Source organism: Marmota monax, unplaced genomic scaffold (assembly GCF_021218885.2).
Source record: "Marmota monax isolate L192 unplaced genomic scaffold, Marmota_monax_Labrador192_F-V1.1 WCK01_AAM20220418_F8-fsc00512, whole genome shotgun sequence".
In the NCBI taxonomy this organism is placed as follows: Eukaryota; Metazoa; Chordata; class Mammalia; order Rodentia; family Sciuridae; genus Marmota; species Marmota monax.
The window spans coordinates 238,951-252,419 of record NW_026692701.1 but is presented as its reverse complement, the minus strand read 5'-3'; the positions used below and the strand labels follow the sequence as shown (position 1 = coordinate 252,419).

The window sequence follows — 13,469 nt, the reverse complement described above, 5'->3', positions numbered from 1 at the left end:
CCGGGCTGCTGAACTATAAAGATAGGTCAAATCAAATAGTATCACCTCGGGACGGAGCAAGCGGCAAGCTAGAGAGCGTCCCTAAGCCATGGTCCCTACCGGCCGCGGCTCAGCCTGGGTCCCTCTGCTCTCAACCCGAGTGCCCGAAGCAGGCTTTGGTTTCATGTCAGCAGCCCTCATCTGCCTTCCAAAAATAAGCCCCTGCCGCCATGCTGAGGGGAGAAAAACAAGAAGGGCGGTATTTTTAGGGCCATTAATTCTGACCACGTGCCTGAGAGGCAAGGTGGATGGCCCTGGGACAGAGGCTGTTCATCACTATGTCCCGGGGAGCAGGACGTCTTCAGGGCACGCTGCAGGCTCTCGTCTTCCTAGGCGTCCTAGTGGGCATGGTGGTGCCCTCGCCTGCAGGCACCCGCGCCAACAGTACGCTGCTGGACTCGAGAGGCTGGGGCACCTTGCTATCCAGGTCTCGAGCTGGGCTTGCTGGAGAGATCGCCGGGGTGAACTGGGAAAGCGGCTATTTGGTGGGAATCAAGCGGCAGCGGAGACTCTACTGCAACGTGGGCATCGGCTTTCACCTCCAGGTGTCCCCCGACGGCAGAATCAGTGGAACCCACGAGGAGAACCCCTACAGTGAGTGACTACTGCAGCCAGATGAGACATTTGGGGATGTGGGCTCCAGCAGAACTAAGAGATGAAGGGGTCTTGCTCTGGTGGATGGAGCCCTACTATAAAGGGGGAGAAATGATATGCACTGCTTAGATGACTTGGTTGGACCCTACCTGGGTGCAAACTCAATATGCTGAGATCTGAGCATCTTGGTGGCCTTTGCCATCATCCTATGCAGTCCCTGTGGCACTAATTACTTCAGCATTACTGGCCCATCTGAGGCCTTGTAAGACCCCTAGGGACCATCAGCCTAGAAAACCATGGGGCAGCAGTGGGGAGACTGACTAAGGATTCTTGGACCAAATTAGACATGAACTTATTTTTATTCAGTTTCCCTCTCTGAGAAGGAAAGGCAAATGGTTTGCAAAATTCCCAGCTGAAGCACATTCTTCTCTTTACTTCAACCTGCTCCCTTTGTCCCTGGGTCCTTATACTACAAGTTGACACATTATGCATGAATAGTCTCCCAGCTGAGACAGGATGGGGACTGCAGGATCCATGCAAGCCAATAGCTTCTGTGTAGCTGCAATGTTTCCTAGATAGGATGGTTTGAGATTTGTTAAAACATGTGAGCCTATATTAAATAATCATCATCATAATAATAATCAGAACTCATGGCTTTACCCAAGCCAAGGATCTGGAGGGATTGATTCAGTGAAAGTCCAGATTCAAAGCTAATCTTAAATAGATGCATGGTGGTCACTGATGTAGAAGCTTTTCTTGCAGAACTGATATTTCAGAGGATAGTGGCTCGACATGATGAATCTAGCAATGGGATCTCCTAAAATTAGAGAGATCAAGGACAGAGGTCATAGAGGGTCTGGCTATCTAGGAGGAGGTGGACGGACTGGATGCCCTGGTGGGGCTTGAGTCCCCACTCTGATTTGTATGAGCCTTAGGTAATATAACCCCCGTTTCCTTGTCAGGCCTGCTGGAAATTTCCACAGTGGAGCGAGGTGTGGTGAGTCTCTTTGGAGTGAAAAGTGCACTCTTCGTTGCCATGAACAGTAAAGGAAGATTGTACACAACGGTGAGTTCATCAGGCCAGGGGAAACTCCAGGTTGCATAAGGCCTGACACACAATTGAAGGAAATAATACAAATACAGCACAGTGAATCTTTATCTTTATCCAAAATGAAGTGACTCTTTATCCAAAATGAGAAAAGAAGGGGCTATGAAAGGAGCCCTTGCAAGTGAGGGCTCCTAGAATATCCTGCTTTGTTAACTTCAGAATTAATTGATGTCTGCTTTAGACTATGATTTTCCTGGTCCATTTGCCAGGGCCTTTGCATTTAAAGAAACCATAGCACAGGGAGTTCTTGGGTCAGAGAAGTCTGCACTCTGGTATACAGCTGCCATCCAGGCTCATGGAAAGGTCTGATTCCCTGAACCAGAGAGGCCCAGAGAAGCAGGCCTAGGTGAGAGTTCAGCCTGCGAATGCTGCCCTATGACATCCCAGCTAGACTGCCACAGGAAGCATGGAGATGGAGGCCGTTTCCCATCTTCAGCACTGTGATGAAATTTTATTCCAAGGTTTGCTGTCCTCTGGTCTTTGATCCTACAAGCTAGAGAAGGATCCCCTCTGTGGCACCCCTTTGGCAGGCACTGGTCCCACCCCTCTCTCTGCCACCATAGATGGTCTCTGGCAGGTTACATGCTGACACTTCAGCACAGTAGCCAACATGTAGCACATGAATCAAAATTTCTGCTCTCCAACCCACCTGGGACTTTCAGCCCGTGATTTGGCCTATTCTAAAATATGGGTTTAAACATCCTGTTGAAGTTGTCGAAACTGAGTTCTTTTGACAGCAGAAATGAAGCTAAAAAGGAAGACCTCAGAGCAATCTTCAAGTAATACCAGAGTTATTTATGGGGAGTGTATGGAGGGCTGTTTTACTGCCCCTTGGAGGACAAACTGAAGATCAGGAAGTGAACAAACAGATCTGGGGCTGGATTGTAGGGGGCTATCCCTGCAAAAGAGGCCTTTTAAATACTGGAGCAGGTTGACCAGATGGCCTCTGTTCATAACCTTTAGTGTTAACTAACATCTCAAAGTCTGGGATGGTATATGGACACGCATGGCATGGATGAAAAGCAGGGTCTCCTCCTGATTCCGTGGATAGTGTGCATCACCTTGCAGGGACCTTCATAGATTATTATTCAGCAGGGCTGAGATGAGGGCTGCAAATCTGTTTTTGTTTTTTTATTTGTTTGTTTTTTAATTTCTCAGGTGTTTTTGAGCATAGGCAGGCTTAGGGACCACCAGGCTACAGGGCTTCTGGAGGACAGGGAATCACCAGTGTTATACTAGCCCTGAGACTTGGAGGGCACCTGAAATGAAACAGCCTGTGGCTTAGAATTCTCCAACACCTTCTTTACCTCTTTATCACTCTCTGGAAAAGTGAAAGGGAGGACAGGAAGCAGCCTGGGAACAACCAGAGACTTTAGTGGAACAGGCACCCCTTCCATGGGGTGAATCCTCCCCAAAAGCATCTTCTAACCAGCCTGAATATTGCCCAGATTCCCACTGAATTGGAGAGCTGGAAATTTGGATTGTTGACCATGCAGGGGATTTTATTTATTTGTTTGTTTAAATTTCTTATTGGTTCTTTGTAGTTATACATGACAATGGAATTCATTTTGACATGATTATAAAAGTATAATCATATGTTGACATAATTATAATTTGTTCTAATTTCGTCCCCTTCCCCTCCCTTCCTCCCACCCCCTGTTCCCTTCCCTCTACTCTACTGATCTTTCTGCTATTATAGCATTCTTTTTAATTAGTGTCTTGTGGATGTACATGATGTGAGATTCACTGTGGTATACTCACATATGTACTAGGAATGTTAGATCACACTCATTCCACTGTCTTTCCCTATCCCATCCTCCCCTCTTCCCTTCATTCCCCTTTGTCTACCTCACAAGTCTGGGATTTTAACAGGCAAATCTGGAAGGAAGCACAAATTACATAAACTGTTAGTCTCACCACCCTTAATAGTAAAACTAGTATTGTTTTCTCCTTATCCAGAAAGAACTCCACTGTGGAGAGAGGGAGGAGCACAAATCTAGGGTAAATTTATTGCACTTTCCACTGTAAACCTCTTGGTCTTGGTAGGAAAAGCTGGGAAAGGCTAGGAATATAAGGTTTAGCAGAGAAAATGCCTCAAAGGGGGAAAAGCATTCAGAGTGGCAAATGGTAAGCAGACATCTCTTTGAACTGTGGGATACCCCAACCCATCAGGCAAATGACTACAGATGGGGTCAAGGGTTGATGAACTAACCCAGCCCAGTCCAGAAGTCTCGCCTTTCTCACTCTGCCCACCCCCAGCAGCATTTGACCAAAGAGCATCTTCTCCTAGGTGGGAGATTCTCCTCCCTGGACCCCAGGGTCAGAGGGGCTGGACAGCTGTGCCCAAGCCTGGGCACCTGATGCTGGGCACCTGTGTGGCTGGAGACCAGATGCTCTTGAACAACCCTAAACCGGTTCCCTCTTCTGCCCTTCAGGGGCCATTATCACAATCTAAAAAAACAATTGCCAACTGATCCCTGGAGCCAGGAAGACTCCCGCTGGGTGATGATTTCATCCACACTATCTCCCTTTAAGCCCCCTGCGCTGCCTCCTCGCTGGGGTGGCTCAGCTGCTACTGCCTCTAAATGGAATTTCTCTTGGGGGGAAGGGAACCCTCACGAGGTGGGGGGTGCTGGTGACTGGACCAGGTGGCAACTCATGGTCAGAGAATGAGGGCCAAGGCCTCCCATGTGTCTGCTTCTCAGAGAGAGTGGTGCAGAGCCTGAGGGTAGTTTGCCTCCCTTCCACAATATAAATAGCTATCCTGCATTGAGCGCCTACTGTTTGACAGGCACGCTGCAGAGGGCTTCTGTGAAGCATTATCTCCCAACGCCCCCTGAGAGGTGCATTCAATCTGCATGGTCATTTTGCAGACGGGGACATCGTGTCCCGGGTCTCACACCCAGGGTCCTATGGTAGCTATGTGCACCGCGTTAGCGCTCCGCGGATAATGAGCTGAAGGCCCACAGCGCAAGCGCATTTGGCAGTTCCAGTTTCTAGCTAATTGTCTTATTTCCGGCAAAGTCCATAATCGTCTCTGGGCCTAGACTTATGCTGTCTCTCAGGTGTAGACTGAGGCTGAAATCAGTGAACACCAACTTTCTTGTTTTCTTTTAAAATTAAGAAACTCAGCTGAGCGCGGTGTCGCCTATTATCCCAGCGACTCAGGAGGCTGAGGCAGGAGGATTGCAATTAGGACTTAGATCTTGTCTCAAAATAAAATAAAACTTAAAAAAAAAAAAAAACGCAAGGAACTTCAGCTGATGGTGGTTCTGTTGACACTCACTTGTTAAGAAAAATACATATTAACAAGAAGATACTAGTAATTCAGTTATGCTGTTAAGGGGTTTTAGTTTTAATAATCCTAACAGCCTTTACACCCTTCTAATTAATAGTAGTTTGACAAGTGCAAAGCACAAATAGATTTCCTCCGTAGAAGACTCCATGCTGATTACCTGGGGCATTGTGTTGGGGGATGGGGACCAAGTCCTCCCTTCTTTCTGTTAGCTGCCACTCCCACCTATTAGAGGATGGGGTTCCTGAGGGGATGACAATGGACACCCACCAAGTGGAAGTGCTGAGAGATGGCCCTAAGACAAAGAGAGACTTTGTGGTAATAAGGGACCTGAGCCCTGCAGACAGAACACCAACTGCTTTGAAGGCTCCACAGGAATGAGAAGAAAGGTACATCTCATGAAAACACTTTCCAGCATATCTAAATTGACAGTGCAATTTTCCTTAACAATTGTATGTTAGGAAAAGGGGTTAGAAAATGCTAGCGTCTTCAGAGTTGGAAGACGTTCAACTAAGAACAGGGGAAGAAGCAATCAAGAACAACAAAAGGAAAGCAGCTTAGGACATGGTTTTCTTTTTTTTTTCCCCCTCATCTCCCAACTCCTTCCACTCCACCCCATCCCTATGCCTCTTCCCCTCTCACACAGCAGGCAGAGGATAAGACTGGAGTTTTGTAGCTCTGACCAAAGACAAGAGCATGGTTATCTTGTCCTCCTCAGACTTTTCAGGGCATTTCTGCCTGAGGCAACTTACCTGAAACACCCAGAGATGTGCTCCTGCTGCTCCTCAGAGGGCCCTTCTCCACTGTGCAAGATGAATGCATTTCTTTTCCTTTTTTTTTTTTTTTTTGTAACATGAAGTTCGGTTCCACATGGGTCTGATTAGAAACCTACGTGGAATTTAAGACATTGTCACATTGGTGCTTGAGCCCGGCAGGCCCAGGAAATGTGATCTGCTGGAATTATTTTCATTTGTTCAAGTAATAATATACGGTAGCTGCTTTTATTAACACGGCATTCACTTGGCCCAAGTGCTTTTCTCACTAGAGCTGAGGAGCCAACATTCCTGAGCCATGAGAACCTTAAGCTCTGGGATATGATGGAGATGAATTAAGAGGCTGGGTCTTGAGCACCGCTCTGGTCCTTGGGAAAAATCCCATTAACCTGAAGCATCCAGCTCCAGCAGACTCCAGGGAAAATGCATTGCCTCTACCGGGTGCCATAGACTTCCTAGCCACCTGGACCCCCTGGAGGGCGGGTGTGACAGGAGCCAGCAGGGAGAAAGCAGAGGACTCAAGAAAGAAACTTCACCTAGTTCTCTGTTGCTCTTCAGGTTTGTACAGAGTTTTGGAGGAAGCTAAGGGTATGAGATGGGCTAGAGAGAAAGAATGGAATAAAAATTAAAGTAGTGATCTTCCAAAGAGGTGTGTATGGCGGGAGGGGTTGAATAGTCAAAATCTATTGATCTGGGCTAGATGCAGCTCAGTGGCGGAGTGCTTGTCTAGGATGTACAGCACTGGAAAAAAAAAAAATCTGTTGAGCAGAGAATTAAGTATAACACATTATCTCTTGGTAGCCTTAGGAAATTGGTTCCTGGTATCCATGTTTATCCAATTCTGTTCAAGTCTTTATGTAATGGCCCATAACCTATTCACATCCTCTTGGATATTTTAAATCATCTCTAAATTACTTTTAGTACCAAATATAATGTAAATGCTACGTAAATAGCTGTCATGCTATATTGTTAGGGAAGAATAATAAGGAAAAAAGACTGTACACATCCAATACAGAGGCAATCTTTTTTATAAATATTTTCAATCCTCAGTTGATTGAATTTTGGGATGCAGAACCTATGTTCACGTAGGGCTAGCTGTGTATACCACCGCAGTCATGCACACTTAACTAATGGTTTAGGAGACACAGACTCTTAGGACAGGCTGGCTCTTGGATACATTCTAGACAGTGGGATGTGAGCACTGTCCTGTGTTTCTTGAGGGAATCATTTGACACCTCCCCCTTCCTCTGCCCCACTCCCTCCACCCTAAGATTTGATTTCCTCCCTTCCAGTCTGCAAACAGCACACACAACCTCCCCCTTAACCACCATCCAGATCAGAAATAAATTCTCCTGGAAACTGACTGGGCGGGTTCCTCTCCAGGGACATGTAAAGTTAGAACAGAGGGGAAGGCAGGTGGGTGGAGAGGGCCAGGACACCACCAGGACAGACCACCTGCTTCTGATAAAAAACGTTTCCTGGTCCATCTTCTACCCTGAATTATTTTCCCACTTTAAACAATTTTCTTATTTGCACAGATGACACATGAGCATGATTTAAGGGGAAATAAATCTGCCAAAGAATCTTCCACTGCCCAGGTCTCCCTGCCCAGGAGTGTCTCTTCAGAGGCAGCCACTGTTACCAGATCCTCATGGACCACGCTAGACATCATGTTGTAAAGCTCACATGAACAGGAACGTACTTTGCACACTCTTTCAGACCTTGACTCTTCACTTAGCAGTATGTTTTGAAGACCACTTTGTATCAGTGCACCAAGAGGGTTCTTATTTTTTCATGAATGGTATTTCATGGCATGGATCCACCATAAGTGGTTCAACCATGCCCCTCTTAATTGATACATATGTTGTTTTGGGTCTTCTATAATGTGAAAAATAATGCAGCGGTAACTTTGGGGACACATGGAAGCACATGACAATATGATAATTTCCTAAAATTGGAATTGCTGATCATTTGCTATCTCCATTTTTGGGGTAAATATTGTCAAGTTGCTTTTATGGAGGATATAACAATGTACACACCTTTCCTTGTTTCTCTATGCTCACCAACTGCAGAATAGTATCAAACACTGTTCTCTTACAATCTGATCATTGAAAATGTGATCTCTTGATTATGATATACATTTCTCTTATTAGACATATTTTCTTTTTTTGGTGGGGTACTGGGGATTGATCTGGTGATTGTGGGGGGGGTACTGGGCACTCAACCACTGAGCCCACATCCCCAGCGCTATTTTTTATTCTATTTAGAGACAGGATCTTGCTGAGTTGCTTAGGGAGGGCCTCACTAAGTTGCTGAGGCTGACTTTGAACTTGAGATCCTCCTGCTTCAGCCTCCCAAGCCACTGGGATTATAGGCATGTGCCACTGCACTTAGCTAGGCACTTTTGCTCAAATGCTATTGTATCTCCTTTTCTGAGAGTTTGTTTTTTATAAATGTTCATTTCCAGAATCTTTCTAAGATTGTTAAAAATATTTTTGGCCTGGCATGATGGTGCACACATGTAATCCTACCTACCTGAGAGACTGAGGCAGGAGGGCCACAAGATCACAAATTCAAAGCCAACCTGGGCAACACAGAGAGACCCTGTCTCAAAATAATTTTTTTTTTAAAGTGGGAAGTGTAGCTCAGCTAGAATGTTTACCTAGCCCATGTGAGGCCCTGGGTTCAATCCCCAGAACCTGCCCCTCATACACAAACATACAATTAAAAATTTAACAATTTTTTTTTCTAGAGTTTAATGATTGTCTTTTTTATGTTTAAATTTTGCTGCTTTGGAATTTTGTTTATTTTTTTCATTTTGGGGGGTACCGGGACTTGAACTCAGGGGAACTGGACCACTGAGCCACATCCCCAGCCATAATTTGTATTTTATATAAAGACAGGGTCTCACTGAGTTGCTTAGCACCTTGCTAAATTGCTGAGGCTGGCTTTGAACTCATGATCCTCCTCCCTCAGCCTTGTGAGCTGATGGGGTTACAGGCATGTGCCACCACGCCCAGCTTGGAATTTATTTTGATATAGTTCAAACTGTATTATTATTATCATTAGTAGTAGTAGTAGTAGTAGTAGTAGTAGTAGTAGTAGTAGTATATTATCCAGTTGTTACAACACCATGTTTTCTCCAGTGATTTGAATGATGCTTTTATATTTATATTAGATTCATTTTTATATGTTTGATTGACTGCTGGACTGTTTTTTCGTTGAGCTGCACTAGACCTTTTAATTAGTGGAATTTATTTCCCATTTAACTTTCACGACCAATCCTGAATTCGACTTCTAGTACTTCAGCTCCCAAGCTTTGCTCATCAGTGATCTTGAGTCCTGTGGCTGACTCTACACCCCATGCACAGGTGGAGAATCCACCATTCAGAGCCTCCTGATGGTCAGCAAGATACCTGGGCTGGTACCACTTCCTCCTCATCCTGCCTCTGTGCTTGTCCCTGCTAGCTCACACCTCCCAGTCACTTAGTCAGAAACTGCAGAGCTTAAAAGGTAAACTGTCCACTAACCCACAGCAAATCTTATGGGATTAGTGACCCAAAGTGAAAAAACAACAACAAAAATCCTTTTTAAGGGTTTTATGGTAAAGTAATTGGTGATTCAGTCAGAGTACAGGCCAGGCATTAGACCCAGGACTTCCCATGCATGATTCTGTTGATGCTCACTCCAATTCTATGGCATAATTATCCTCACTGTTCTACTTTACAGATGATGGAATTAAGGCTTAGGAAGATAAATAATCTGTCCAGGTTCACATAACTAATAAGAGTGGAAGTGCAAAGCTTTGATGCAGATATGCTCTTGATCTACTTTGATGAGTTCATTCTGTGCTTGTGGGCATTCCTTCCTGGACTTATTCCATAAATATGTACTGAGCACTAATAGTAAGAGAAACCCCATCTCCTGGTAGGATATGCATGAGCTTAGGGAAGGCTTTCAAGTTTACCTCAAGCATATTAACATATGTAAAATGGCTTTGTAAACAGTAAATAAGAGCAAGGGAGGGTGAGGGTGTGTGTTGAGGGAGGTTGGTCACAATGTTCCCATTGGCCCTCTGGCCCCTGGCTCACTCTCCTACCACCCTGAAAGTACCTCTGGTGTTTCAGTGTTGCTTTTATTAAACCTTCAATTCAGCATCATATCCCAAAGCAGACCTAGTCCTTGACCCAGGAATCTTGGAATCTATTGGAAAAGAAAAACATTCAGAAAAGTAGCGATCCAATGGTGTTTATATGCTGTCAGGGAGGCCAGCCCCAAAGGGTTCTAGAGTCTGGGATGCTGGTGAACGGGCTCCTTACCACCCCTCATAACTGTGAGGCCAGGATGCTAATAGTAGGGTTTCTGTAGAGAAGGTCAGATGATTCCCCTGGCACCACTGATTGGCTACTGAGTGGGTGGTTTCTAACAGCAAATGACTTCAGTCATCAGGAAGGAGGAGAAATTATACTCTACCTATTTCTTTCAGTTTCATTTTGTATTCATTTTAAAGTCTACATTCAAAGTCTCCTGGCTCCCACCTTGCTCTCTAGACCCCTGAAGAGCACAGAAATCCCTATGGACTCCCCCAGATCAGAGACTCAGGAAAGTGGAGAGGGAAAAAACCTTTTTCTAGGAAGAATGAGTGGCTTGGGTGACTTATTGGGAATGAAGTTGTCAATGTGTGACAGGAAGTTCAAAATTCATCTTCTGAACTGGTGGTTCACACACAAACCTCTACCAAATTAGCCTTGAAGGGAGCCATTTCTTGCTGGCCCCAGACTCCTTAGAACCACCTACCACACTGGGAACCAGGTTCCTTTTCAGGTAAAAATTTCTATCCCTTACTGTCTCCCTTCCTTCATGGCCCTGGAGAACAACAAATGTCTAAGAGGCACCAGACATCTCCCAAGTTCAAAATAAAAAATCAAGAATGGGCCTCTTTGAGAAATAACAACTTGGGAATGGAGTGACCATGAATGGGAAGAAAGAACAGTACTAGGAAGGACTTAAGAGATCATCCTCTCTCCCTGCCCCTCCACTCCCCATCCTCACCAGCTCGCTCCACACACAGTTTGCACAAAACCGACTGAGGCTGAGAGGGGAGGAAACTTCTGGAGCTCACACAACTAGGAAGTAGAAAAGTCATTAAATAAAACCCTGGGTCTCAATCCTCCTCCACTAGACTGTCTCTCACAATGGGCTTGAGAAAGCAGCTTCCTATGGCCTTCCCTGGTCCTTTCTCTGAATGGAATGTATTATGATCTAAGGACGAGTAGAAAGTGTCCTGGCCTAGAAGTCAGGAGACCTGACTGATAGAGCTTCAGCAGCATCCCACCCAACAGACAGACCACCCACGTCTGCCCTGGCCTCCTCTTCATGAAGGGGAGCCATGGAGCTCTGAAGTTTCTCCTGTTCAGACTTCCCAGGTTCTGTTCTCCCAGGAGGGCTGAGACCTGTGGTGCTTGTCTTACAAAGGGAAGGGAGGGCACACTGGTGCAGGGGACTACTCGACAAGACTCAGCTGCCATTCGCAGCACTCCTCATGTGTTATTGAATCTCTGCTGTGTGTGCATTTCTTCCACAGCCCAGCTTCCAAGAGGAATGCAAGTTCAGAGAAACCCTCCTGCCCAACAACTACAATGCCTATGAGTCAGACTTGTACCGAGGGACCTACATCGCCCTGAGCAAATATGGACGTGTAAAGCGGGGCAGCAAGGTGTCTCCAATCATGACTGTCACTCACTTTCTTCCCAGGATATAAGGACCCATGAACAGGGGCTCACAGGTTGACAGCTATATATCTATTCTATTGGAATTTTGCACAAGTGAATGATTCCCTCTTGTTCCCCATGACTTCTGAATCAGGCTTATCTTGTGCCTGGGGAGACCTGGGTTTGTTTCCTTGGCTACTTGATCCCATGGCACTTAACTCACCCAAGTGAGGTGTTGCCACCAGCATCTTAGACTAGTGATGAAGCCTGTGCTTTGACCTCACCTGAGAAGAGAAGGTAGAGATGACACTTGTGGAATGTGACCATGTGCACAGGAAAGGGCCAGGGTGGGAGTATGCACATGTGTGTCAATGTATATCCATACATCTCTGTATATATTCTCAGAGCAAAAGTATTTCAAAGCATCGAGTTTCTTTCCCCTGGCCTCATCGCTGCAGGAATCTGCCTGCAAGAATGTCACCTGTCAAGCCAGAAGGATTGATCTGCTCCCATTCTGCCTCTTTCCAATCATCTTTTCATTCAGAGGCCGCTGACTGCACAGGCGACACGGGTGGTTGGGAGCAGCTGTCCTCTGAGTGCAAAGAGGGCAGGACAAGAGGGTGTAAACTTTCAATGCCAACCAGGAAAAGAGTGATCAGATGCCCCGAGCTTCATGCCTGTGGGGGTTCTAGGGAAACTGGGATGCATCATTAAAGCAAAGGGGTAGAAGGGGGTCACCTTCTTGGAAGAAAGTGGCAGAGCAGTGCCCAGGGCAATTGAACAAGGTCCACTGGAGGCATCAGGAGGAACTGGGTGTTCTGTGGAGAGCTGTTCTGCCTGGAGGACTTCATGCTGTGTGTGCTCCAAGAACAAGTAAGGGCCAGGCTGCCTGCCCGTGACTTTTCCTCACTTTGAACCAGGTCTTATTTTAACCTCAGATGACAAGGATCCTAATAATGGCAACCTCTTTGGCAAGGAAGGGGATGCAAAATAGGGCATGAAGGAAGTAGAGAGGCTTTGGACTACAGATGATAATTCCTCTCCAACCATGTCCAGGAAACTCACCCAAGTTCTCATCTGATACTCTCACTTCCTTCTCAGTCGTCCTCATCTCGCGTACACGCAGCACCCTGGATGCAATAGAATGGGCCCCATGACCTCCAGAGTTTGCCCCCTGACTCCCTACAGTAGAAGAGGAGTGCTAATCCTGGGAGATCAAGCAGCCAAGCTGAAGTGGCTCCTCGCTGTACCATGCCTTCTTGCCTCCTGTCCTTTGAGAGTATTTAAAGCAGAGGTTCCCCAAGTGACTATAAATGTGGTCTGCCTGGAGCCTTCAGATTCCTGAACCATTGGAATGTTCCTAAATCTGAAACCAGAGAGAGCTGTATCAGAGTGCAAATATTTTCGGCATATGTGAACCATCGAGTTACAAAATGACCTGACACCCTTTGCTACTCTCAGGGGCCCCGGCCTGCAAGACAATCCCTCATCTGTTGCAAATACCTTCATCTTCAACATACCTCTCTATTCGTAGATGCGTGCAACTATAGATAGATCAGGGCGAGGGATTCTGAGTTGAAGATGGAGGTTGGCAATCCCAGGGAGAGACACTGAACTGGCTGCCTCCTCTACTCTGCAAGGATCAGGGTGGACGTGTACTGGGTAAAGTGGTAAAGGCCATGGCAAGGTGAGCTAAGATTAACAGACAGTAGCGGCTAAGCAGCATGTGTGCATGTAATCAAGCCTTGGATAGAAACTAGAAGGAGCTGGATCTTGGATCGAGTGGAAGGGAGAGGAAATCAGTCCATCTTGACTGTCATAATTTTGAAACGCAGGTCTGCTTGGAGGCAGGAGACCAAGTTGGTTACTTTTTAAGAGATCTTGTCCAGTGTAATCAGTCTCTTTAACAGAGCACATCAGAAATGAAGGCACTAAGGACCTAAGGTGCA

At 46.0% G+C, this 13,469-nt stretch overlaps 1 protein-coding gene across 1 annotated transcript; it reads left to right on the top strand.

Annotated features, from left to right (window-relative positions):
• The first annotated feature begins 287 nt into the window (after nt 1-287).
• On the top strand, nt 288-11,570 carry Fgf6 (fibroblast growth factor 6). The gene is made up of 3 exons (XM_046446683.1): nt 288-633; nt 1,596-1,699; nt 11,394-11,570. The coding sequence occupies exons 1-3, from the start codon at nt 288-290 to the stop codon at nt 11,568-11,570; spliced, it is 627 nt and encodes a 208-aa protein (XP_046302639.1).
• Nucleotides 11,571-13,469: the final 1,899 nt, after the last annotated feature.

Bases quoted from the DNA above. Each gene is read 5' to 3' on its own strand.
- Fgf6 (XM_046446683.1), top strand. From the start codon at position 288: ATGGCCCTGGGACAGAGGCTGTTCATCACTATGTCCCGGGGAGCAGGA. The intron at 634-1,595 runs GTGAGTGACTAC...TTTCCTTGTCAG, and splicing joins CCACGAGGAGAACCCCTACA to GCCTGCTGGAAATTTCCACA. The intron at 1,700-11,393 runs GTGAGTTCATCA...TTTCTTCCACAG, and splicing joins AAGGAAGATTGTACACAACG to CCCAGCTTCCAAGAGGAATG.